The sequence below is a fragment of the Osmerus eperlanus genome, chromosome 28 (assembly GCF_963692335.1).
Source record: "Osmerus eperlanus chromosome 28, fOsmEpe2.1, whole genome shotgun sequence".
In the NCBI taxonomy this organism is placed as follows: domain Eukaryota; kingdom Metazoa; phylum Chordata; class Actinopteri; order Osmeriformes; family Osmeridae; genus Osmerus; species Osmerus eperlanus.
The window spans coordinates 2,541,484-2,566,032 of record NC_085045.1 but is presented as its reverse complement, the minus strand read 5'-3'; the positions used below and the strand labels follow the sequence as shown (position 1 = coordinate 2,566,032).

General features: G+C 48.5%; 5 protein-coding genes across 6 annotated transcripts in view; 3 read left to right on the top strand and 2 right to left on the bottom strand.

The window, feature by feature from the left end:
• Positions 1 to 260: 260 nt before the first annotated feature.
• On the bottom strand, positions 261 to 3,626 carry kctd10 (potassium channel tetramerization domain containing 10). The gene is made up of 8 exons (XM_062454984.1): positions 3,608 to 3,626; positions 3,327 to 3,369; positions 2,768 to 2,981; positions 2,499 to 2,668; positions 2,287 to 2,373; positions 2,133 to 2,185; positions 1,815 to 2,010; positions 261 to 1,655 (listed from the first exon to the last, which is right to left on the bottom strand). Exons 2-8 carry the CDS (start codon positions 3,327 to 3,329, stop codon positions 1,434 to 1,436), a joined length of 945 nt encoding a protein of 314 aa, XP_062310968.1. The 5' UTR covers positions 3,330 to 3,369; positions 3,608 to 3,626; the 3' UTR covers positions 261 to 1,433.
• ube3b (ubiquitin protein ligase E3B) lies at positions 3,625 to 15,179 on the top strand. The gene is made up of 28 exons (XM_062454981.1): positions 3,625 to 3,896; positions 4,339 to 4,471; positions 4,661 to 4,830; positions 4,980 to 5,097; positions 5,245 to 5,304; positions 5,394 to 5,498; positions 5,599 to 5,695; positions 5,805 to 5,890; positions 5,975 to 6,057; positions 6,793 to 6,898; positions 7,001 to 7,121; positions 7,313 to 7,490; positions 7,601 to 7,767; positions 7,904 to 8,071; positions 8,199 to 8,370; positions 8,516 to 8,634; positions 8,720 to 8,834; positions 8,976 to 9,075; positions 9,186 to 9,305; positions 9,399 to 9,575; positions 9,674 to 9,784; positions 10,118 to 10,255; positions 10,561 to 10,626; positions 10,714 to 10,772; positions 11,151 to 11,333; positions 11,503 to 11,614; positions 12,160 to 12,252; positions 12,530 to 15,179. Exons 3-28 carry the CDS (start codon positions 4,670 to 4,672, stop codon positions 12,719 to 12,721), a joined length of 3,207 nt encoding a protein of 1,068 aa, XP_062310965.1. The 5' UTR covers positions 3,625 to 3,896; positions 4,339 to 4,471; positions 4,661 to 4,669; the 3' UTR covers positions 12,722 to 15,179.
• Positions 15,180 to 15,422: 243 nt separating this feature from the next.
• aldh3b2 (aldehyde dehydrogenase 3 family, member B2) lies at positions 15,423 to 19,619 on the top strand. The gene is made up of 10 exons (XM_062454743.1): positions 15,423 to 15,634; positions 16,202 to 16,397; positions 16,521 to 16,631; positions 16,983 to 17,103; positions 17,207 to 17,292; positions 17,411 to 17,492; positions 17,808 to 18,197; positions 18,360 to 18,526; positions 18,662 to 18,761; positions 18,914 to 19,619. Exons 1-10 carry the CDS (start codon positions 15,582 to 15,584, stop codon positions 19,111 to 19,113), a joined length of 1,506 nt encoding a protein of 501 aa, XP_062310727.1. The 5' UTR covers positions 15,423 to 15,581; the 3' UTR covers positions 19,114 to 19,619.
• Positions 19,620 to 19,697: 78 nt separating this feature from the next.
• Positions 19,698 to 21,615, bottom strand: mmab (metabolism of cobalamin associated B). The gene is made up of 9 exons (XM_062454744.1): positions 21,443 to 21,615; positions 21,159 to 21,217; positions 20,977 to 21,070; positions 20,804 to 20,861; positions 20,625 to 20,697; positions 20,434 to 20,531; positions 20,217 to 20,281; positions 20,023 to 20,082; positions 19,698 to 19,900 (listed from the first exon to the last, which is right to left on the bottom strand). Exons 1-9 carry the CDS (start codon positions 21,544 to 21,546, stop codon positions 19,816 to 19,818), a joined length of 696 nt encoding a protein of 231 aa, XP_062310728.1. The 5' UTR covers positions 21,547 to 21,615; the 3' UTR covers positions 19,698 to 19,815.
• Positions 21,616 to 22,426: 811 nt separating this feature from the next.
• Positions 22,427 to 24,549, top strand: part of mvk (mevalonate kinase) — a 9,387-nt gene continuing 7,264 nt past the window's right edge. The window contains exons 1-6 of one of the 2 annotated variants that reach the window (XM_062454598.1): positions 22,427 to 22,553; positions 22,742 to 22,835; positions 23,044 to 23,191; positions 23,296 to 23,443; positions 24,155 to 24,310; positions 24,533 to 24,549. The exon at positions 24,533 to 24,549 is cut by the window's right edge and continues 87 nt beyond it. In XM_062454598.1, coding sequence (XP_062310582.1) covers positions 22,758 to 22,835; positions 23,044 to 23,191; positions 23,296 to 23,443; positions 24,155 to 24,310; positions 24,533 to 24,549 — 547 coding nt within the window. In that variant the 5' untranslated portion in view covers positions 22,427 to 22,553; positions 22,742 to 22,757. Of the gene's footprint in view, positions 22,554 to 22,710; positions 22,836 to 23,043; positions 23,192 to 23,295; positions 23,444 to 24,154; positions 24,311 to 24,532 lie in introns of those variants that run through there. The other variant, XM_062454597.1, reaches the window with a different exon arrangement.

Here is a 24,549-nt window from a genome sequence, read left to right as displayed (position 1 = left end):
TGATCCATACAATTTCTAAGCTAAATGCAAGGAACTTTTACAATAGACATGGGTGGTGATTCCTCTGTCACTGGAGAGTTAGCAGTTAAATTAAGTTTTGTATGGGGAAATAGATGTTAGAAACTACACCATCTCCCTTTCAACTACAATCTTCATATTTCACTAATTTTATAAGATTATATATCTATGTAACAGCTGTTTTTAAAGCCATATGTACCATAATTTTGTACTATGAGAAATAAAAAAACAAGCATTATAAATAGCTGGTATAAATACTTTATTGTTGGTATAAATACAGTATATGTAAAATATTCTGTGTGCATGTTTGTTTGTAGAAACAGATTTATCTAGAAGTACCGAAGTTCGTTAAAAAGACACACATTTCCATCTGGCTTGTGGACATAGTACACGCGTCTTAATGACTGCTATGATGAGGGACAGGTCTAATTCCTCTGGCTGTTAAAAGCTTGTTGGGAGACAGGCCTCTTTCACTGAGGGGGGGGGGGGGGTGTCTGGTTTCACTCATTCATTCCAGCCATGGGCTCCATCATCCAATCACCCTGGAACATTCAACACCTCCTGCCACAGCTCAGGTTCTCACCTTTGAAATGATCACTTGCGAGGAACTTAGGAACACTTAATTAAATAGTCATCAAAAAAAGATGTCTTACGGGGCTCTGAAATAGGCTACAGCTTCCATTACCTCCAAATCTGACATATTCAACAATGGGTATTGTCATTGTGATTTCAATACGAATGAATTCAAATGAGGCCACGACCTGAGGGATACTACTTGGTCGAAGGCTGCCATCCTCTGATAGACCACTGCCTCCTAGTGGGGATTTCTGGAACAGCAGGTTCCCTGCCATGATCAGGTGTCTTAACACTAAGTAACAAATGAGCATGTATGACAGCACGTATGACATACCAAAACAGTATTGGACAATAAACATCCGACTTGTCTACTGCACATATCGCATGGCTCTTATTTTTCTGGCTGTTTATCGAGGCTGTAAGGAGGGAAACAAAGAAACATACACTGACAATGATTTCTACTGGAGCCATGACTGCATAAAATCCTTTTCATATTAAAAACAAATACTGCAGGTCCATACACTAGCATACACGACCTCAAGACTCTGCTAGGACACACAGAACAGCGACACACCTCTAGATACCTCTTCACACAAGACAATAAAACACTTTCAGATAACTACCAAAAAAAGGGAATTCACCACTTTAAACCAGTTTAAGTTTGAACCCTCTCACCAAGCCAACTTCTAGAGGGTGGTAGGACGAGAGAGAGAGAGTGGGGGAGAGAGAGAGAGAGAGAGGCATGGGGTGTAAGGCACAGGCGACAGTCCAGCACCAGAGTGCTCTCCTGGAGTGTGGGGGAGCAGGGCTGGGGGGGATGTTGCTTGATAGGACAGCAGTCACTGGTGGTGGTGGTGCGTGCGATCGTCGGGCCGCTTGACGTGGATCCGGCGAACCCTGTCGATGCGGTCGCGCTCGTCATCCTCGTCAAGGTGGTGGGAGCGTCCGGCGGCGCCCCCCGTGGCCTCCAGGAGGGCGTTGTCGGGGCCACGCCCGTCCTGGGACTCGTACAGCAGGATGTTGAGGGTCTCCTCGTAGATGCGAGCCTCGGGGAACTCCACCTGAGGAACGGCAGGGGGAGGAGCTTAGAGGACGCCAACACGTTAAACACTCTAAAGAACGAATCATCATCACAAACCCATGATCCAAAAACACCCGCTCTAATCCAGAATCCTAACATCCCATTCTCAGCCCAGACCTGCAGCAGGCTAGCATGTTACCTTGGTCTGCTTCTTCTCCGTGGCGTAGACTATGGAGGTGCAGCACACCTCTGCGATCTTGCGGCCCTGCCCGTAGAAGGACCAGCAGCAGATCTCATCTCCGATCACGTCCTTGATGAACAGCACGCGGTTGTTGAAGCGCAGCGACAGCTTGTCAAACAGCTCGATGTTCTTCAGCATGTTGTCGTCGGAATTACTACGCCCAGAGAAAGGACAGAATATGAGGTTGGTCACGGCACAAGGTAGTCAACAGGGATGTGAATAATAAGCTCAATATCTTATCATTTTCGTCTCTCTTAATAATTTAGAAATCGTCACCTGGTGTAGGAGTATTTGTTGTTGCTTCTGTTGTACAGGAGCTTGACTGTTGGCTGTAGACACAAAGTGGAAATCAGCAGCCAATCACAGATCAAACCTAGAACACAGGCAGGTACAACAGCAGACAGAACGACTTTTATTGGAGGACCGTAACCTTGTTAGAGGTAGCGATGAGTCTCTGCTCCTCCTTAGATGATGTCACCAGGGGCACTTTACAGAACGGCTCGTAGGCGTCTTTGTTCTAGAACACAGGAGACGGAACCTCAAGCAACACGTCAAGAGACGCGTTCACAACAGCTGCGTCGCCACGTGGGAACAACCAAGGAGGGCGGTCCCGGAACAGGGGAGTCTGGAGGGGGACTGTACCTGCAGAGCGGCCTGGCATTCATCCGCCAGGCCCTGGACCAGGTAGTACTTGGCCTCCGCCAGTAGCTCCTCTGTCTCCCTCCGGCTGTCTGGCAGGGGCACCGCCCCATCCCTCAGGTAGTTCAGGACGGTCCCAAAGTGTTTCCCACAGCGGTCGATCAGAATCCAGCCTGGGTGAGGGGGTGAGAGGTGGTCAGGATCGGACCGCAACCCCCAGATCCCTCCCCCCGTGACGTCAGACAGACGGGACAGATGTGGGTGGAGCCTACCTTCACTGTCTGTGAGGACCTCCATCCTGCCGCTGAACATGGCCTTGAGCATGGTGTCCTGCTTGGTCAGCGTCTGCATGGTGGTGTAGTAGAGTGCGCCGCCCACGTTCAGCTTCACATACTTCGAGCTGGGGCTGGAACCTTTGAACGAAGTGGTACGGGTCGTAGCTGCAGGCAACCCCGTGCTCACCACGCTCTCTCCTGACATATCTTCCTGTTATGACATCATACAAATGTTTGACCACTCTGTGGATGACCAACCGGAGACAGAATGCCACCGTCTCTAGTGCCCTGACACCATAAACCAATACAAGTAATGGGATTTATTTTAAATGAGTGAAAATAAATACACGCAATACATACATAAATCCAAGCCGTTTATAATATATCACAGACACTAACAAGCCAATGGTAAGTGTCTAACTTGCTAGCTTGCCCGAGAGACTAGCCAGTAGCTACACAAAGAACGTCTTCCGTACTTGAAAACAGCAACCATTTAATCATTTCCAAAGTAAATACACATGATAATTAAGCAAAAGGATTATTCTGTGATATTTACCATAGAACCCCAAACAGCCTTAAGAATTCAATTGGTTACCAGTCTGAAAGAGGTAGATAGATGTTGTAAGAATTAGCTATCAGACTGACCACTTCCGGACTGTTGCGCACTTATAATGACGTCATTAGTGAAAGGTTTTTTTGGGGCGGTGCACCCAAAAAACATTAAATGCTATGCTCCTTGTTGTTACCGAATGCGTTTGACTTGTCCAATCATTAGGGATTACAACGGATTAAAATGCCCTTTAAATGTAATAATAGAATATAAATTAATTTCCGTACTTGAAAGAGTAACAGATCTTCGTCCCCTGGTCCACATGACCAGTAAGAAATGTTCCACACGCACTCTAGCCGCGACCTAGCAATTGCAGTCGAACGTGATATCTCACAAGCAGTGCTTCTGCGTATCTGACACTGTGCTGGTGTTTATTGAATACAAACCAAATATTCCACTGTCAAACAATGCAATATGAAGATTTGATCAAGTTCAACGATTATCACCATGGCAAAGTGATATCCAACTCGGAATGATTTCAGTGCGACAGTGGGAGGATTAATGGCTGCAGTTACTGTAAGAATCTTCTGTTATTGTTTACATATTGAAACCGCAAAACTTATGGCCTCTAACAATAATGATGTCATTGGCAGACAATCATATTGTTTTGTTTAGTGCGGGTCAACATCGTTGATTTATCATGAAAACGCTTTTCTTTATAGAATGACATTGGTGTGACGAAGTGTTATGCTTGCCAGCTAGCTATTAGCTATCTTGTTAGCTAGTGGTATCCATTAGTGTGCGCTGTCAAGCTATCTAGCTAGCGCTAGCTTTGCTTTCTAGAAGTAGTTACAGTAGGTTGCAAGAAAACATAATACCAATTGCCAGGGAAGTGAGAAACGGTATAAACGGTTCATAATGTGCGTTTATGCAATGCCTTACTTGTTGAAGACAGTGCAAATCCATGCATTAGAATATGTTGATGTTATTTAAATATGTATTTTGTTATTGTCCACAGAGATGACAGATCGAACAGTTTTCGCTGGGCTATTCTGGAGGTCGATATAGATAATGCTTAAGTGACTGGAGAAGCTTAGTGCCTCGTGAGTCACAAGGTCCAGAATACACCAGCAGGGAAATTACACAGAAGGGTAAGGAAAGCCAACCGCTTAGAATGATGTTTGGACATCATCATGCCAATACACTCGTAGTAGGAATCTAAAAATATCTCACAATACTGTCAAATCAAATAATATGACCAAATAATATTGTCAACAAGGTGCTATTGCCCCCCCCCCCCCGCCCCCTAAACCTATCCTTTTTACTTGTCGTTTTATCAGGGGTGCACAATGTTTAGTGCAACTCAGAGTTCGAAGTCAGAGTTCCTGGATAAAGCCAGGCTGGCACGTGAGGAGAGGAAGGGCTACAAAGAGAAGGAGAGAGCGGCCACGCTAATCCAGGCCCTCGTTAGAAGATTCCTCTGCCGCTGCAGACTCCAGAAGCAAATACGGTTAGTTCTCTCAATACATTTAGTCATAATAGGCTCCCGTCATGAACCGTGATGACTAGTAGACTCAGAAGTCTTGTTATTTGGTCTTTCTGAGCCGTATGCGCTTTTTCTTCCTTCATGAGATGCATGTTCTCTTTCTGTCTCAACAGGAAAGACGTGGATGACTTCTTTCTAACCTCTGATGCAGGGACATCAAAAAGAAACGCACTATCCATTTTTAAAATTGCACGGAAGTTATTATTTATATATTGCCAAGATGATAAGCTGGTGAGTTGGCTTATTTGTTATAATGGTAGTAATTTAGCGATTCATATTTTTAGCAGGTATTTATCAAACCAGCGTTAAAAACTCCTAGAAATATGGTGCTCGGTGCTGTTTGCATGAATGAGTTGAAACTTTCTTTTGGATCAACAGCGGTTTGAGAAGCTTTGCCGTTCTATACTTGCCAGTATGGAGGTTGAAAACGAGCCCAAAGTAAGTCTGTAACTGACAACTTTGGATTACTTAAATGATTTATTTCTGTACAGATCCTAATAACTTTTCATATTTCTGTTGGTTTTCAGGTTTGGTATGTGTCCTTGGCTCTCTCCAAAGACCTTACCATCGCTTGGATCAAACAGATAAAAGACGTTCTGTGGGTCTGCTGTCAGTTGTTGAAGAAGTTGAAGGTACCGTGAATCTAGTCACTTGAACGGTTTTCCCGATTGAAGGTCAATGATTTGGGGCGTTGGAATGTAATAACGCATCATATCCTGCTGTGTCCCTCAGCCTGACATCCTGCAGGACAACAAACTAGTGACTCTGTATCTCACCATGTTGGTGACCTTCACTGACCCCTCAACTTGGAAGATAATGAGAGGAAAAGGTCAGTCCCACACTAAAACCAAATGATAGTTAACATGTTTCTCTTCCAATGTGCGGTGTGCTGTCTGACAAACACAACGATACACGTTTCCCTTTTCTCACCACGCCAGGGGAAGCTCTCAGACCAGCGCTGACTCGTATCTGCGAAAACATCATGGGACATTTGAATCAAAAAGGATTCTACTCTGTTCTGCAGGTGCGCTTGTTCTCCCTTGCTCGTCAGTCATACGACTTCAGCACCGCCAATTGTGTTCTTAACCGCTAATCTTTCCTGTGTTAGATTCTTCTCACCAATGGATTGGCCCGCTCCAGGCCCTCTCTCTCCAAGGGAACACTTACAGCAATATTTACACTGTCACTAAGGTGTGTTGTCAGTGGACCTTTAGTCCACTTTTGAATAAATGTAGTCTGTGTTTAGGCAGTAGTGAGCAGGCCTACCCAAGATTTGTCTTCCTCCAAGGTTGTTGTTTTTCTTATTTTGATTTGGACCTTTTATCACATTCTGCTTAGGACAGTGATCTGGCTCACATTGATGGACCAGTCTATAGAAACAGGGACAGGGACATGCACAGTGTTGAGAGCCTGTTTCAGTCTATAGAAACAGGGACAAGAGCATGCACAGTGTTCAGAGCCTGTTTCAGTCTATAGAAACAGGGACAAGAGCATGCACAGTGTTCAGAGCCTGTTTCAGTCTATAGAAACAGGGACAGGAGCATGCACAATGTTCAGAGCCTGTTTCAGTCTATAGAAACAGGGACAAGAGCATGCACAATGTTCAGAGCCTGTTTCAGTCTATAGAAACAGGGACAAGAGCATGCACAGTGTTCAGAGCCTGTTTCAGTCTATAGAAACAGGGACAGGAGCATGCACAATGTTCAGAGCCTGTTTCAGTCTATAGAAACAGGGACAAGAGCATGCACAATGTTCAGAGCCTGTTTCAGTCTATAGAAACAGGGACAGGAGCATGCACAATGTTCAGAGCCTGTTTCAGTCTATAGAAACAGGGACAAGAGCATGCACAATGTTCAGAGCCTGTTTCAGTCTATAGAAACAGGGACAGGAGCATGCACAGTGTTGAGAGCCTGATTCTGTTTCCAGACCAGTTATCGCTGCTCACTTCTCGGACAACCTCCTGAGATCTTTCCTCCTCCACATCATGTCTGTCCCAGCCGTCGTATCTCACCTCAGCGTGCTCACCCCAGAGGTAAACACTCACTTTTACTGACGGCCACATGTAGGTCTGCTGAATTCCGTTTTGAGGTGGATTATGATTGGCTCTGGTTCCGTGTGTGCTTCCTGGACACAGTGCATGGCCTCCATCCAGACTCATGACCTCCTGAGGAAGTTCATCCTGTTCCTCAGCCGTGAGGAGCAGTGTGGAGACATCTGTGTGTGCTTGGAGGGAAGCCACACCCTCTGCCTGCTGGGTAGGAGAGATTTGTTGGTTTGATGTTGGACGTAGATTCATTTTATGGGGCTCTGAAGGAGGTTGAAGGTCGGAGGTTTATGGGTTATTTTTGTAGACGTTCCGGAGATGCTTGCTGTCGAATTTGTCCAACTGTCCCCTTTCCTAGGTCATTTGATTTGTATTGATCTGTGATCTGCTTGTCCTCTGTAGGAAACCTGATCCACTTGGGCTTCCTCAGTGAGAAGGTGCTGGAGGAGGAGGCCAACCATTTTGTGAAGGACCTCACTGACATGCTGTCCTATTGCCAGAGATACGTTTCCCAGAAGAAGTCCAACCTCACACACTGGCACCCGGTGCTTGGCTGGTTCTCCCAAACTGTAGACTACGGGTGGGTAGGAGAACCTCCCAGTCTGAATGTGGAATCAATCATAAGGAAAATCAAAAGACTCATGTCTCTGTTTCTCCCTTATTTCCCCCCTCTTCTCTTCTCCTCCCCAGCCTGAATGAGTCCATGCCGCTGGTCACCAGGCAGCTCCAGTACCTGTGGGGTGTTCCTGTGATCAGGACTCTCTTCTCTGACGTCCTCAGTAAGAAACTAGAGAGCCAGGAGCCCGCCCCTCCACCTCAGCAGCCAACCACGTCGCAGAACAACCTGCCAGTCAAGAGTGAGTCACATCGAACTGTAAAGACAGCATTTGAAATGCAGCAGGCGTATTGCCCAGGACCCAAGGACAGGCAATGCTGGGAAGTTGTTTGGATGAGCAGTTCGCGACGAATAAATAATGAAATCATTTCCCCTAGACCTTTTCAAGCGGGCGTTCCAGAAGTCGGCGTCCGTCCGGAACATTCTGAAGCCAGTGGGGGGGAAGAGGGTAGACTCTGTGGAGGTGCAGAAGGTGTGCAGCATCTGTGTGCTTTACCAGACGGCCCTCACCACCCTCACACAGATACGACTGCAGATCCTCACTGGTAAGTCTCTCAGCGCACACACACACACACACACACACATTCACACACACACTCACACACACACACCCACACTCGCACACACACTCACAGCACACTGATTCACTCTGCCCCCTTGGTGTTTCCTCAGGCCTGACCTACCTGGACGACCTGCTGCCTAAGCTGTGGGCGTTCATCTGTGAGCTGGGCCCTCAGGGGGGTCTCAAGCTGTTCATGGAGTGTCTGAACAACGACACGGACGAGTCCAAGCAGCTCCTGGCCATGCTCATGCTTTTCTGCGACTGCTCGCGACACCTCATCACGTAGGCCCCCCCAAACTTCCCCGTCCAATCGAAACTCTCCGTTACGAGAGCGAGATAAAAATCGCATGCGAGCACATTCGTGTGGACGAACGGTGGGCTCGTTGGGTTGCAGCGACTCACCCCCGTCACCTTCTGTTTGCCGCAGCATCCTGGATGACATCGAGGTTTACGAGGAGCAGATTTCATTCAAGACTGAAGAGCTCGTCACCATATCTTTCTTCCTGAACACGTTCGTGTACAAGATGGTGTGGGATGGCATCTTGGGTAAGTGTCTTCCCTGCTCCAACCCCCCCCTTCCCTCCGCGTCAGCTGTCAGCTAAGCTAAGTAAGCTAATCATGTTTGTGACAGAAAATGCCAAGGGGGAGAAGCTGGACCTGTTCCACAGCGTCCATGGCTGGCAGATGGTGCTCTACGAGAGGGACTGCAGGAGAAAGTTCTCCCCTGAGGACCACTGGCTGCGCAAGTGAGTGACCGGCCTTGATAACACGATAAACGAACATATCCAGACTGCCCCGAATCGGTGCTGTCCCCAGAGGATCACTGTGGAGCGCTGGCTGACGGTAGTGGTGTTATTGGCTGTTAATCTCTCCTCCGGTTCCTCCAGGGACTTGAAGCCGAGCTTACTGTTCCAGGAGCTGGAGAAGGGGAAGAGGAGAGCACAGCTGATACTGCAGTACATTCCTCACGTTATCCCTCACAAGAACGTAAGGGGAACCGTGGGTGAAAATACCCATCTTCTAGAACATTGGTTTAGTTTCTTGTCCTCCATTCGGTCAGCCTGTGATGCGTCTGATTGGTCGTTCTTGCCTTTTAGAGGGTCCTGTTGTTCCGGAACATTGTTACCAAGGAGAAGGAGAGCCTGGGATTGGTGGAGACAAGCTCCGCCTCCCCCCACGTTACCCACATCACCATTCGCCGCTCACGAATGCTAGAGGTATGAAGCTGCCTCTCTTTCTACTGTACAGGCAGCAGCAACAACAGTCTCCGCCAGACGCTAACCTTTGACCCCTCGTGTGTGTCTGTCCAGGATGGATATGACCAGCTCCGTCGGCTGCCTGTCAACTCCATTAAAGGGGTCATACGCGTGAAGTTCGTCAACGACCTGGGGGTGGACGAGGCTGGAATCGACCAGGACGGAGTCTTCAAGGAGTTCCTGGAAGAGATCATCAAGAAAGTCTTCAACCCAGCGCTCAATCTCTTCAGGGTACTGAGGTCTTTCAGCTGTCTGGTAACCGTGGCGATTGACTTCCTGCTGATGACGATGGTGTTGATGATGATTTGATGTTATTATTTTGTTCACAGACCACCAGTGGAAACGAAAGGCTGTACCCCTCCCCGACATCCTACATTCACGAGAACCACCTGCAGCTCTTTGAGTTTGTGGGGAAGATGCTGGGAAAAGCCATGTATGAGGTACGACCAACAAAACTCTCCCTAACGACAGCAACTTAGGACAATGCCTCGGTCAGGCTGGGTAAACAGGTGCCATGATCTCGGTGCATGTCTGGGGGGGTCAGATGGCTGAGCGGTTAAGGAGTCGGGCTATTAATCAGAAGGTTGCCGGTTTAATTCCCGGCCGCGCAAAATGACGTTGTGTCCTTGGGCAAGGCACTTCACCCTACTTGCCTCGGGGGCGAATGTCCCTGTACTTACTGTAAGTCGCTCTGGATAAGAGCGTCTGCTAAATGACTGAATGTAAATGTCTGACCTTGAGCTTGACCGTGGACCTGCGTTCTGTGTGTCCAGGGCATCGTGGTGGACGTGCCCTTCGCCTCCTTCTTCCTCAGCCAGGTCCTCGGTCATCACCACACCACCTTCTACAGCTCCATAGACGAGCTGCCGTCGCTGGACTCTGAGTTCTACAAGAACCTCACCTCCATCAAGGTCAGTGGTTACTGTGGCCGGTAAATACGGTGTCTTGACTCTGACCACCAAGATACCGTTAGAACTATGCACTTCTGATCCTTGGCCCTCTGTAGTCTACTTCTATATTTTTATATTTATCTTTTATATTTCTACTACTTTTTATATTCCTGTAAGTGCCTGCTAAATGAATAAAAGGTCAAATGTAAATGTCTCCTTGAAGACCCAGAAATACCACTTTGATGTCCTTGTTCGCTCACTTTCTACAACGTCCTGGTTTTCTCTCCTCCTGTTTGTCGTCTTGTGATTGGTCGTTTGCGTCGCAGCGCTATGACGGGGACGTCGGCGACCTGGGACTGACGTTATCGTATGACGAGGACGTCATGGGACAGGTGAGGGCTCGCCTTCCAAGAACACGTAGAAATTTGAAGGTACAGGAAGTGACACACCTTTAACGCTCTGCGTGTGTTCCTTCACAGCTGGTCTGTCACGAGCTGATACCGGGGGGGAAGACCATGCCTGTCACCAATGAAAACAAGTGAGTCGACGCATGTCTGGTTTGGTTTGATGTTTTGGCATTTCAGCTGTCCACACCCTTGTTAGGGTCGAAAACTCCTATTCTCCATACATCCCCTCCATACATCCCTGACTTTGTCCCCTCCCCTCTCTTCTCTTCTCTTCTCTTCTCTTCTCTTCTCTTCTCCCATCCCCTCCCCTCCCCTCCCCTCCCCTCCCCTCCCCTCCCCTCCCCACCCCTCCCCTGTCTTCCCCTGTCTTCCCCTGTCTTCCCCTCCCCTGTCTTCCCCTGTCTTCCCCTCCCCTGTCTTCCCCTGTCTTCCCCTCCCCTCCCCTGTCTTCCCCTGTCTTCCCCTCCCCTCCCCTGTCTTCCCCTCCCCTGTCTTCCCCTCCCCTGCAGGATCAGCTACATCCACCTGATGGCCCACTTCCGCATGCACACCCAGATCAAGGAGCAGACGGCCGCCTTCATCAGGGGCTTCCGCAGCATCATCAACCCAGAGTGGCTGCACATGTTCTCCACCCCGGAGGTGCAGCGCCTCGTCTCCGGGGACAACGCCGAGATCGACCTGGATGACCTCAAGTGCGTGACCCCTCTGTCTTCCCGGTGTATCATTGGCGTGCAATTGTTTATTGTTGTCCTCATACAGTACATACATTATGCACAGTATTTGTTTAAGCATTATATCGGCCATATTAACCATCCATGTAGGCACAAAGACAATCTCACAATCTCCACCTCTGGTCTCCAGGAAACACACTGTTTACTACGGCGGCTTCCACAGCAGTCACAGGGTCATCATCTGGCTGTGGGACATCCTGGCCAGTGACTTCACCGCCGAGGAGAGGGCCATGTTCCTCAAGGTGAGCCTCGCCGACCTCCCCTCCGCAGCCAGCCTCCCCTCCACAGCCAGCCTCCCCTCCACAGCCAGCCTCCCCTCCGCAGCCAGCCTCCCCTCCGCAGCCAGCCTCCCCTCCGCAGCCAGCCTCCCCTCCGCAGCCAGCCTCCCCTCCACAGCCAGCCTCCCCTCCGCAGCCAGCCTCCCCTCCGCAGCCAGCCTCCCCTCCGCAGCCAGCCTCCCCTCCGCAGCCAGCCTCCCCTCCACAGCCAGCCTCCCCTCCACAGCCAGCCTCCCCTCCACAGCCAGCCTCCCCTCCACAGCCAGCCTCCCCTCCACAGCCAGCCTCCCCTCCACAGCCAGCCTCCCCTCCGCAGCCAGCCTCCCCTCCACAGCCAGCCTCCCCTCCACAGCCAGCCTCCCCTCCGCAGCCAGCCTCCCCTCCACAGCCAGCCTCCCCTCCGCAGCCAGCCTCCCCTCCACAGCCAGCCTCCCCTCCACAGCCAGCCTCCCCTCCCCTCCACGACCGTGTTCACAGGTGAATCCTCTGTTGTTGTTTGTGTTTGGTAGTTTGTTACCAGCTGTTCCAGACCGCCCCTCTTAGGGTTCGCCTACCTCAAGCCACCGTTCTCCATCCGCTGTGTGGAGGTCTCTGATGATCAGGTGAGATTCCTTTTGTATTTTTTTTTATCACCAACGTCAACAGGGGGACATGTTGTTTACGAGCTGTTGTTTATCTGCAGTTGTTTATCTGCTGTTTATGTGCTGTTGTTTATCTGCTGTTGTTTATCTGCGGTTGTTTATCTGCTGTTGTTTATCTGCTGTTGTTTATCTGCTGTTGTTTATCTGCTGTTGTTTATCTGCTGTTGTTTATCTGCTGTTGTTTATCTGCTGTTGTTTATCTGCTGTTGTTTATCTGCTGTTGTCTGTGTGTCTCCAGGACACCGGGGACACCCTGGGCAGCGTCCTCCGCGGCTTCTTCACCATCAGGAAGAAGGAGCCTGGTGGTCGCCTGCCCACCTCCTCCACCTGCTTCAACCTGCTCAAGCTGCCCAACTACAGCAAGAAGAGCATCCTGAGGGACAAGCTGCGCTACGCCATCAGCATGAACACAGGCTTCGAGCTCTCCTAACTGGGGCAGCCTGGAGGCCAGGGGGTTGGGGAAAGCCCCCTTATCCAGGCTTAGGGGTCAGGCTTGCCCGGAACAAATCAAGTCGGCGGAGCACTCCATCCCCCTTCGTCTCAGCCAGTCCAAGACAGATTAGTTCCACCCCCCCCCCTCCCCCGCCCTCAGCCAGGGAGACCTCCCTCGCCCAAACCTCCCCCCAAGGGCTCCCTGCCCCGTTTCTTCCCAGGTTACTATGACAACGTTTTTAAGTTTCTTTTTTTTAAAGGGCACCCGTCGCTTTGAGTGTGAATTCGTGGACTTTCTGATGAAGCGGAAAGGAAGGAAAGTCATCTGAGCTGTCTGATTGGAGAGCTTGCTCTGTCCTCCACTCTTACCACCCCCCCTGAAATTCAACCCTCCCCAGAACCCTGTCTTTCACTCTCTCTCTCTCTCTCTCTCTCAGGCCTGGATCTGTCGATACTCGGATCTAACACTCCCATGTCAAGTGAACTGGAAAGCAATATAGATGCAATGCAAGCCATTAGACACGCAAAATGACTCTCCACACGAGCAAGACCAAGGGATGTTTTATTATACTGGAGTATATTATCCGGGCAACTTTCTGAGTCTTTGTGGAACATGATGAAAGCACCTTTTTATAAAGAGACGACAAATCACTGCCTCATGTTCAACAACAATCATGAAGGAGGACTGGTCTAGACCAGGTCACATGACTAAACCAGGTCACATGACTAGACCAAGTCACATGACTAGACGAGGTCACATGACTAGACCAGGTCATGTGTCCATGCCTGTTTCCATATGTGGATATTGTGTCCCTTGTTAATCGACTTGTGAAATATGGACGACTTGGCTGATCTCTCTGTAAACACACAACCCTTTTCCTGAAGGCCCTTCCCCCTTGTCTCTCCTCTTCTCTATGTGACCGTGCACCCTGATAAGAACTTCAGATATTGCACAGCAATGCAATTATAATACTAAAAGCGATTGCACATGTTCCTCATGTAGTCTGACACAGACCAGGATGTCACATCTTAAGAGTATTCACTTCAGTTCTTTTTTTCTTTAGATAAACAGATTGGACGTCGTCACTGGAATGCTTTTGCTATGATTTGCTGTTCCAAACTGCAGTGCTAGAACGCCGCTAGTCCGTGTTTCCGGTCGTTACACAGCCCCACAGAGTCTGTCACAGTGAAGTCATCGATGAAGAACCGTAGTCCGTCTGCAAGGATTCAACCGACGATTTGTCACATGACACCGAGTGCCTCCTGTATGTCCCCTTCTCACGCGTCCTGTTCCATGTGGAGTGTTCCATCTGGAGTGTTCCATCTGGAGTGTTCCATCTCGAGTGTTCCATCTGGAGTGTTCCATCTGGAGTGTTCCATCTGCAGTGTTCCATCTCGAGTGTTCCATCTGCGGTGTTCCATCTCGAGTGTTCCATCTCGAGTGTTCCATCTCGAGTGTTCCATCTCGAGTGTTCCTGCGTCTCTTGGAACCAAGCCATAAATACAGATAAAGGCATTTGTTAGGATTCTTGATCCAGCTTTGAGGAGCCAGCAGAGATCCTACAGCGACACCCTCCATCGCCAGTCCACCAACCAACAACCGTCTGGTTTCATTTCTCAGTGGCTGAAAGGATGCTCTCGTCTCAGTGGACCTTATAGCCATGCGGAACTGAGTTCAGACAAGGAGCAAGCCCTGCTACATGATGTCATGGGTTGGTTGATCACCTGATTAACTGAAATGTAACCACGCCTTTCCCACGCAGATTTGACCAGTATGCAGCCAATAGTGTCCCCAGTGGTTTAATGCTATTCTACCTAAAAGATCCATGGGCCGAAATCTGTGACCTGTCTCTGTGTGAAGTGGCAGTTGGTATTAAAATCGTCTGTACTGTACGTTGTCTCTCTATTTAAGTTAAATTAAAGTCATTCCGCAAATGGAGGCAATCGGAACAATTTTTTCTCTCTATGACAGCTATTTCCCTATTTATGGTGTTGTCGGCAATGCAACATTTTACTCATCATTTTGGCCTTATCAATGCTGTTGTAGAACTACCCCTTTCAAAAATAAATATTTAAGCAGTGTTATGTGGCTTAAAAATAGTAACGCTACATAAAAATCGACCTTCATTGAGACTTGTTCCTAGTGAGAGAGACACTGACAGATACCTCATAAGCTAATGTGTATGATGATAATTCTCATCAATTTTAAATGATGTCATGAAATCTAGCTATATGAGTATCAACTCTTTTTTATAAATTCAAAAAAAATCCAGGAATTGGTCATCGTGGTCCTTTGGAACAGTCTCCTTTTTAAAAGTGTCTTTTAAACGGGTTGCACTATGTGATATAAAGTTGTTGAAAAGGCTCCTGTGTGAAACGTGTAAGATATGATATTATCTCTGCTGTAAAACATTAACATTGAGTCATGTATGTTAACCATTCATTAAAAAATCTTTAACATCACAAACGTCCTTATGTTGTATCATTTACTCGGTTTTAAAGTGCAAAGTTAGTCCCGATAAAGTCAGATGTAGCTTGGCGTTTCAGATTTATGAAGGCATCGTTATCATCATTTCATGCACCTGTTGGTATTTCTGATTTTCGTCATCCAGTATTGAGCGCTGCAGCGCAAATTCAAACAATGACTAATAAGCAGACGCCTCGGAGTTTATATGACACGGACAGGTTAAATTAGTCAGTTTTGGACAACAAGCCATTATTTTAGCAAACGTTTGGGTGAGTGGATTATGGTGTTAGTGCGCAGGCTCGAATCGAAACTTTACAAAGGCTGAGGGTCTACAGCGTTCCTTATATCACGGGCCTTGGGGAAAAATCAACAATTGACCATTCCGTGAATCATGAACAGTCCGTCAAGTCCTTCTCCAACGCGATGGTTCAAAGCCTTACGCAGGTAAGTGTGCGAGGAAAACTTTGGAGACTTATTCCGATTCTGTACACTACTTTGTAAAGCATTCTTGAACATGTTAAGTTTATTGTAATTTTGAGTTTCACTGACAACAGCGTAAACATTAGTTTTGATCAGTGTCGCCAAGTGCAGCGTAGGTGATTGAAGGTATACATTTGGGGTACCATTTTCTGATGGCTGTCTTTGTACTCATTTTCTGATTGGATGAATTCTCTTGACAATCTCCCCTTACTCTGTGGGCTGTCCTTACTAGGCCCTTAAACAGATTTAAAACTGCAAACATATTTAAGAGGCCCACATTCGACAGAATTACTGTACAGGAACAACATGGGTGGAAAAGCCAGAGCGTGTTATACATGCAAGAGGAACGGACGGCTAACATGCAGACGGTACTAAATGTGATCATGGAAATAAAGTAGTGAGGTATAGCTCAAGAGGGTGGGGCATGGTTAATAATGGTAGTATTCGTCTGTAATTTGCCCTGACTTTGCCCCTCATTTGAAAGGTAGGCGATGTTTACAGTGGAAAAAGTGACCTGTTTGTGTGGTGCAGGACCAGACTTGGGGAGCCCTGCTTGAAGACCAATGCTCTGGAGACTGTTGAGCTTCTGAAGAGGGCGAGAGCTGCCTTTCAGGCTGGACGCACTCTGAAGGAGAGCTTCAGGCTGGCCCAGTTGGAGGCCATCCTGCGCATGTTGACGGAGCACGAGTGTGACTTTGTGGACGCGCTCGGGAGAGACCTCCACAAGGTGAGAAACACTCCTGGCGCTGATGACATGAAACGTCTGGTCTCCTTGTACGGGTGGCTATTGGCGGTTATGCTAAACAGTGTTTCTGATACGTGCTGTTGTTGTTTTTCTGTGGTGTGCCAGCCCCGGTTTGAGACGGTGTTGTCAGAGCTGATGCCGGTGAAGAACGAGGCTCTCTACGCCATCAACAACCTCAGGAAATGGATGGAGCCACAACGGGTTGAAAAAAACCTGGTAAGATGGCGCTCGCATGAAAAAGGAGTGAGGAGAACATGGGTTGTCGTATGGAAAAGCTATCCACACACGCCCCGGCCTTGTTTACGTGGTGTTATGTAGGACTAAGACGAGCTGATTGGGCCGGCTCCACACAATGCTTTGCTTTGTTGCCGGGAGACGGCGCGTGTTCTCCTGAGAGATTAGAGGTGGGAATTTCAGCAGGCGTTCCTTGTTCAGTCCCAGCTCAGACTGAGCTCATCCATCTTTATTCACCCAGCATGTCAACTGATGACGACTGTGACTCATGACTGTGGTTTATTTTCACTGCCTCACGTGAGCCCCTCTTTCTTGGGTCCTGTGACGGAGTAGGCGACCACATTGGACGACTCTCTGGTGGTCAGCGAGCCCCTGGGGGTAGTGCTGGTCGTGGGGGCCTGGTACAGCCTGGCCCAGCTCTGTCTGGTGCCGCTCGTGGGGGCCATCGCCGCAGGTAAAGATGGTCGGAGATCTGACTTAGGGGGTCTCGCCCGTCGTAGGTTTGTGTCAGTGAACGCAGCGGCACGTGTCGGATCTGTTGTGTTGTGCTTTCGCAGGAAACTGCGCCATCCTCAACCCGTCAGAACACTGCTCTCACACCGCAGAGCTCCTTCACCGTCTCGTCCCCTCCTACCTCGACAACGTGAGTGGCTACTGATGTGTGTCCCCGGGGGATGGCGTTTCCCCCGCTGGTTTGAAACCGAGACCGTCTGAAATGTGGGACCTGCTCTTCTAACAAACTCTGCTGTCCTCTTCTGAAGGAGTGCTTCCACGTGATCCTTGCAGGGGTGACTGACTTGGCTGAAGTCGTGGAAATGAAATTTGATCACGTCTTCTTTACAGGTAACGATGAGCAAAGGGTTAAACTCATAGCTCTAGTATTTTTAGTTTGTCAGGTAGTTTGCATCTACCTGTATAGCTAGTAAACATGTTTCCTGCTGAGTCACCACATACACTACCCATGTGTAGCATTACTAGTCCAGTAGCCTAGCAAGAGTTCACAGGCAGTTGAATGACTAGGAGCAAACACAAACCTCCCTGAGAAGTTCAGACCACCACTTATGCACTGAAATAACGTCATTGTACCTTTATCTCCCTGTGTTATTGCGTGGGAAATCGTGGTTCTAATCATCTCCCCCCCACATGGGTCCATCCAAGGAAACAGGGAGGATGGCATCAGAGTGGCCCAGGCAGCGGCCGCCCTCCTCACTCCCGTCACCCTGGTCCTGAGCAGCAAGAACCCGTGCTACGTGGACCAGCAGTGTGACATCAACACCACGGCTCGCCGCATCGCCTGGGCGCGCTTCCAGAACGCCGGGCAGAGCATGGTGGCGCCGGACTACGTCCTGTGCCACGAGGAGGCCAAGAGCCGTCTGTTCCAGGCCCTGCGCTGCTGCATGCTGCAGTTCTACGGCACAGACCCCCGGGAGTCCAGTAGCTTCGGCCGGATGGTCAACCTGGAGAACTTTAACCGCACCCGGGACCTGCTCTTGAGGTCTGGCAAGGCGGCTGTGGGAGGGCAGTCGAACGAAGCAGAGAAATACATAGGTAATCTAGTGTAGGGGAGAGTCTTTTTTATTTTATTCATCTTTCAATTTCATTTGAAATTATTTGTTGATGTCACTGTGATTTTCTATTATATTATTCAATTGAAATGATTTTCTAGGATATTATTATTCAATTGTGTGTCCTTTGCGTGTGCCCCGGCAGCTCCGACCGTCCTGATGGAGGTGGTGGCGTCAGACCCAATCATGCAGCAGGACGTGCTGGGCCCCGTCCTCCCCATCCTGACGGTGTGCAGCGTGGACGAGGCCATCGCCTTCATCAACCAGCGAGAAAAACCTCTCTGTGTGTACGCGTACTCGAGCAACAGCAAGGTGAATGCCGCGCCCTGTGGACCGCTGTGTCGAACGCACCTGACCAGCGACCATATCAAGTGACGTGTCGTTATGCCGTAGTGTGAAGATATGGAGACCTCCTGTACCTCACGCCCCCCTCTCTCTCCCCTGCAGGTGATCTCCAGGATGATGAGCGAGACCTCCAGCGGAAGCTTCTGCTCCAACGACAGCATCTTGCAGAGTCTGATGGTGGTCCTTCCCTCCGGGGGAGTGGGTAAGTCCTGGTCGGCATTGCATCACGACTGTGTACGTTTATCTGAGAGCGGCAGGTGCTGTGCTTCGTCCACGGATTAGTTGGCCGCCCGACCACCTCCCAGTCAGTCAGCGTTTCTGAAACGACCCTGGGTTGTGTTTTGAATGTGCCAGGCTCTAGCGGGATGGGCTCCTACCACGGGCGCTACAGCTTCGACACCTTCTCCCACAAGAAGCCCTGCCTGCTCAGGAGCACGCGCATTGAGTGCGTCACCTACCTGCGCTACCCGCCCTTCGAGGAGCGCAACCTGTCTCTGATGACCTGGGCCAGCTCCCTCTCTCAGAGGAGCCAGGGGTGGTGCCAGATCCTGTGAGGCTGGGTGGGAGCACTCCGGACGGAGCTGTGGAACCGGGATCGGTGTTGCCTTTGCGCCCGGCGGCCCAGATGTGTCACTTTAGCACAGCAAATTATGGTGAGGGAGGTTTTTGTGATGCGTGATATCATGCTGTGGGGGTTGTCAATTTATGCGCTATGCTGTTGGTAGGACATTAAACGATACATAAGAAATTTGAAGTTGTGTGCCAACATGATGCAGCACTGATCTATTTAAAGGCTGTCTGATCTTGAGAAGTGAAGTAATTGCGCTTTCAGCTGGTTATACAATCAAGCTTTGTCTGAAGTGTAATTACTATTCTAAAGGATCTATTCCTAAACCAGCAATTAACTTTGCTCTGAAATACATCATTTTCCTCTTATGGTGATAAACATGCTGTAAATACATGATTAAGTTAATATTAAGGAATGTGTGCTTGATTGTTGATTCTAACATACAAAAAGAATTCCCTGATGCTCATAATTAAAAATGAAATAATGATTGAGTCCTTTGCATAAAGTATTTGTGTTGATAGATGGCATCCACATTCATCAAACTTAAGGATCTGTGGATTTGGGTCTGTATCCAATTCAGGCAAGTTTTTTTATTCAAAAACACAATGTCATGATTATGCGTTCACATGACCACATCTGTGATGAATTCAGTCTTATTGGAAGGTCCAGCTGTTTTCAGAAAGACTCGTCATTCAGGCCTCCTGTAGATTGTCTCCGAGTTGCCCTCTTTCATGGCTGTAAATCTGGCCACAGTGAACAGATAGTCGCTCAGTCTGAAGGAGGACGCAAGGTTGAAGTTGGTCAGCAGGAGAGCATGTTCTGAATACAGATTATTAATATAATATACAGTATACCCAGTGCTATACTGGTACTGCAGATATTCAGGCTTCTATACCTGTTCAGAAATCTGGCCACATCAGGGTCTGCTTCTCCTGAGCGGACGATGGGAGCGACGCTGGAATAAAAACACATGGCAGTTAAACAGATTCTGCGCCTGTTTTCCTGCAGTATTCAAGATCGGAATGTTTGGTTGTTAGGGAGCTCTTGGCAACGGCAGGTCGGGACTAATTGGCTGCAGGTGAAGCGGACCTGCGTTCAGCTCGCCGGCACACGGTGCGTGCTACGTGCAGGGCAGCACTGCTCTTCCCTCCGGACTGAAACACAAGTGTCATAAGCAGATCGAGGACTGACTCACACTTTTTACAAACAGACCATGATGCCTTACGCCTACTTAAGGGCTGTAGGACTTGGCCTGACATTTCACAAAGTTGTCCAGATATGTTCTATAGTACCAGTAAGTACTTACAGGTAATATGAAGTTTGTCAGTGGTGGGAGCTCCAGTGTGAAGGCATCAATCCAGTTCTCCAGGTCTGCTACTGGCTGGGGACTGAATTTGGTTTTCTCTGTTAAAAAAAAAATTGAGAAATGTACATCTTGACCAAGTTGCATCCTAATGGAACACATGCTGGGATGTTGTGACACAATCCTGAACATACTTATGTGACTTTCTCTTGCGGATGACCGAGGTGTGGCAATATTTGATCCCACGTCTTGTAACACACATTGAATCTGGGTTGAGGGAAAAAATGAAGGAAATTGGAACCATGTTAAAAGTACAATAGTATATGTTAATCAATTGTCCAAAGTTCACTGAAGTAAGGGTTGAAACTCAGACCTTGTCTAGCTGGTCTGTGAACGTATGACCCTTGTCAAGGCAAAACTCTCTGGCCAAGCTGTAGAGGACAAGACAATTGTGAACTAATTTCCCTTAGAAGAGCAAGGTCAAGGGTCAAGACGTAATTTGCAATGTACTCACCCTATAGCTGACGTAATTTGCAATGTACTCACCCTATAGCTGACGCCAACTCATCTGTTGTTCCCAGCGCTTCGAAAACATGATCCTCCTTCGGTCTTCTCTCTCCCGTGAATGTGCTTGAGAAACCTGTGGACGGTGAGAGGGTGAGAGGATGAGGCGAGTTTCAGTTGGAACAACGGTGACAATGAGCAGTGCTTCCAAGTTTTAAACCCACCTTTGTCTCCAGTTTTAGTGTATATTTTGGGGATCTTACTGTCTCCCTCCGTAGCATAACTGAGGGGTAAGGCAGCGTTAGACTGAGGCTTTAATCACTGTGCTTTCATAGAAATGAGAGCATCATTGACTACTGTTTTCATCGTTTTAAGGTCACATAATTCCTCCCTTATTTCTGAAAGGACACAATGCGGAGGTTGTAGACGTAATAACCTTAACGTTAGCAAGTTAGCTGTGTAGAAACACGATATTATAGAATAGCATACAATAAGTATACGCAGCCACCTTCGTTGTGATCCAAATAATGTATTTGTCCAATTCGCACTTAGACATTTCCAAGTCATAAAGATACAGCGTAGATGAGCTTGTTTGGTAATCAATGAAGCCATGTTGTAAATAACTGAGCTGAACACATGAAGAACACACTCTGTCCGGAGCACCCGTAGATTGTGGGGCGGTCTCTTCATCACACGACCAATGGCAGAAGGGAGAGATCGCAATGCCGATTGGATAGGGAAGAATATGTACATATGAGTTCGAGCGCTGATAGGTTGTTGCAGGAAAAAGCTGTTGTGTTGTGTTGACATTCAGCTGTCTAGTGTCAAAACTTGATTCACAGACCAAGAAGCTTCAGTAGATTATGTGATTAGTTAAACAGTAACCTCTTTCCATCCCCCCTCCCATTCTCACTCTCTCTTTCTTTCTTTCTTTCTCTCTCACACAAGATGGTAAAAAAAAAACATAATAGGCAATATTGTAAATCGGTTTACTTTGAGAAATCCTGTCGAAACAGTACTTCTTAAAAACCCGTTCCATAGGGCTGCGCTTTACCATCGCCATCTGGTGTTTTACTGTGAGAACTGCACTTGTAATTCACACTTTAAGCCACCAGATGGCGGTATTGTAGCGCAGCCCAATGGCGCTGTCGAAACACTGCCCCTTAAAAACCCGTTCCATAGGGCTGCGCTTTACTATCGCCATCTGCCGTTGTGATCCAAATAATGTATTTGTCCAATTCGCACTTACACATTTCCCTGTCATAAAGATACAACGTAGATGAGCTTGTTTGGTAATCAATGAAGCCATGTTTTACTGAGCTGAACACATGAAGATAGCGACCAATAAAAGCGACCGTGTTTTATGTCTGTCCGGAGCACCCGTAGATTGTGGGGCGGTCTCTTCATCACACGACCAATGGCACGAGGGAGAGATCGCAATGCCGATTGGATAGGGAAGGATATGTACATATGAGTTCGAGCGCTGATAGGTTGTTGCAGGCAAAAGCATGCTTAGCGTGGTTGTGTTGACAGTCAGCTGTCTAGTGTCAACTTGATTCACAGACCAAGAAGCTTCAGTAGATTATGGGATTTAACAGTTTTGTCACCCGTGTGCACCGGTAAGATCAATGGTTATATGGTGTGCTCTTAAAAAAATCATAAATATTCATAGAAGACAGACTTTTCTACTTATGGCTAACTTGCTAGCTAATTGCCGTATGTTACGCTATCAACCTGGGTTTTTACACTTACCAAGCCAGCTAACAAAACATTCATGTATCTGAACGTTGCTTTACTTTGTCCCCAGACATTAGGTTTTAAAAATGCACGTAAAGGAATGCATCGTGTCTGCACCGGGGAAAGCAATTCTCCACGGTGAACATGCGGTAGTACATGGTAAGGTAAGCATCACTACCTTCCTCTCAATGAACCAAATCCTACAATGTGTCATATAGAGCGTGGAACCTTTTTTACGGGATGCATGGGGCCTCATGAAGATGATTTCACTGTGTTGGTAGTTGGTGGTAGTCAGATAAGAGACCAGTGACTTGCAAAAAAGCTTTTTGACAGAAACGAGAACTGAGACATTGTATTCGTCCTGTCATCCAGGTGGCTCTGGCGGTGAGTTTAAACCTACGGACATATTTACGCTTGCGGGCCACATCCAACGGCAAAGTGTGCATCAACCTCTTAAACATCGACACGTTCCTGAGCTGGGATGTGACGGAACTGCAGCAGCTCTTACCAGACTCTGTTGGTAAGTGACGTCAAGACGACTTACTGATCGACCGAAGATGTACACAGTATATCTTCGTAAGATACGATGTTATCAATTGTGCTCTTTGTCATTGTGATTCACAGCTGATCTGAAGAGCCTAAACAAGCTAAATGCTGAACTGGTCACAAGACTGCGTGACTTTGTCGGTGTGTCGAATGGGAATCTGGATACCCGCAGCATGGCCATACTGGCCTTTCTCTACATCTACCTGTGTGTCTTTGCAGGACCAGGGTAAGAGGCCCATCACATGACACATCCACCTGATACATAATAAATGCAGTCATTAAGCTGTCCCTGGGGTGAATTCCATCCAACAATCATGGAGCCAACACTGAAAACAAAACAGACCCGCTAATACAAGTGCAGGCAGAGCTCTATAAAGACCCTGTATGGGTGAGGGTGGCCAGTGTCTGGGGTAGCTGGTAGCGGGGCTGATGTTGTGGAGCATCAGCGATCTAAGTCGTGGTCCGGCGGTAATCATGGCTGACACGGCGCTGGCGTGGGCTAGAGGGGAGACGCGCTCTGACAAGACAGACACTAATGAGAGTCTGGCAGTGGGTCACACAGCAGCACTTCCTAACCAGTCTGGATGGGTTTGTCCCTCAGGGGGAGGGGGGAGGGGGGAGGGGGGAGGGGGGAGGAGCCAGTAGCAGGCAGGTTTAGTTCAGACTATCCTCCTGACTGCCTACAAGCCGGCTGCCACAAACACTTGACAGCTCGATGGTTCAGGCCTCATTAGCATGTATAAACTCTAGCTGGTCCTAATGGGAAGCAAAGCTGTGTATCTTCCAGTCTCTTCCGCTTGTCTCATTAGGCTGAAACGACATTCTGAGGCTTTTACGTACAACGATTGTTGCTCTGGAGAAAAGCACTCGGTAATGCATTGGAATTGATTTGTGTGTGTGTCTTTTTCCCCCCCTGGCGCTCCGGGCTGATTGACAGCGACCTGCCCAGCCTGACGGTGGCGCTGTGGTCTGAGCTGCCCACAGGAGCAGGCCTGGGTTCCAGCGCTGCCTTCTCTGTGTGTCTGGCTGCTGCTCTGCTGTCTGCCAGCGGGGACGTCCCCTGCCCCCCGGCCAATCAGGAGGACACAGCCAGGTAACGAGAGGGAACACGGGATCGGTGTGTGGGGGTGGGGGTGTTGTGCAGGGGTGAGGGAGAGGAACTGGAGATGGTCAGTCGAAGTATGGTCAGAAAGTGGCTTGTGCATTCCACTCACTTTAATATTCTCTCTGTGTGTGTGTGTGCGTGCGTGCGTGTGTGTGCGTGCGTGTGTGTGTGCGTGTGTGTGTGCGTGTGTGTGTGTGTGTGTGCCGGCAGGTGGGGGGAGGATGACC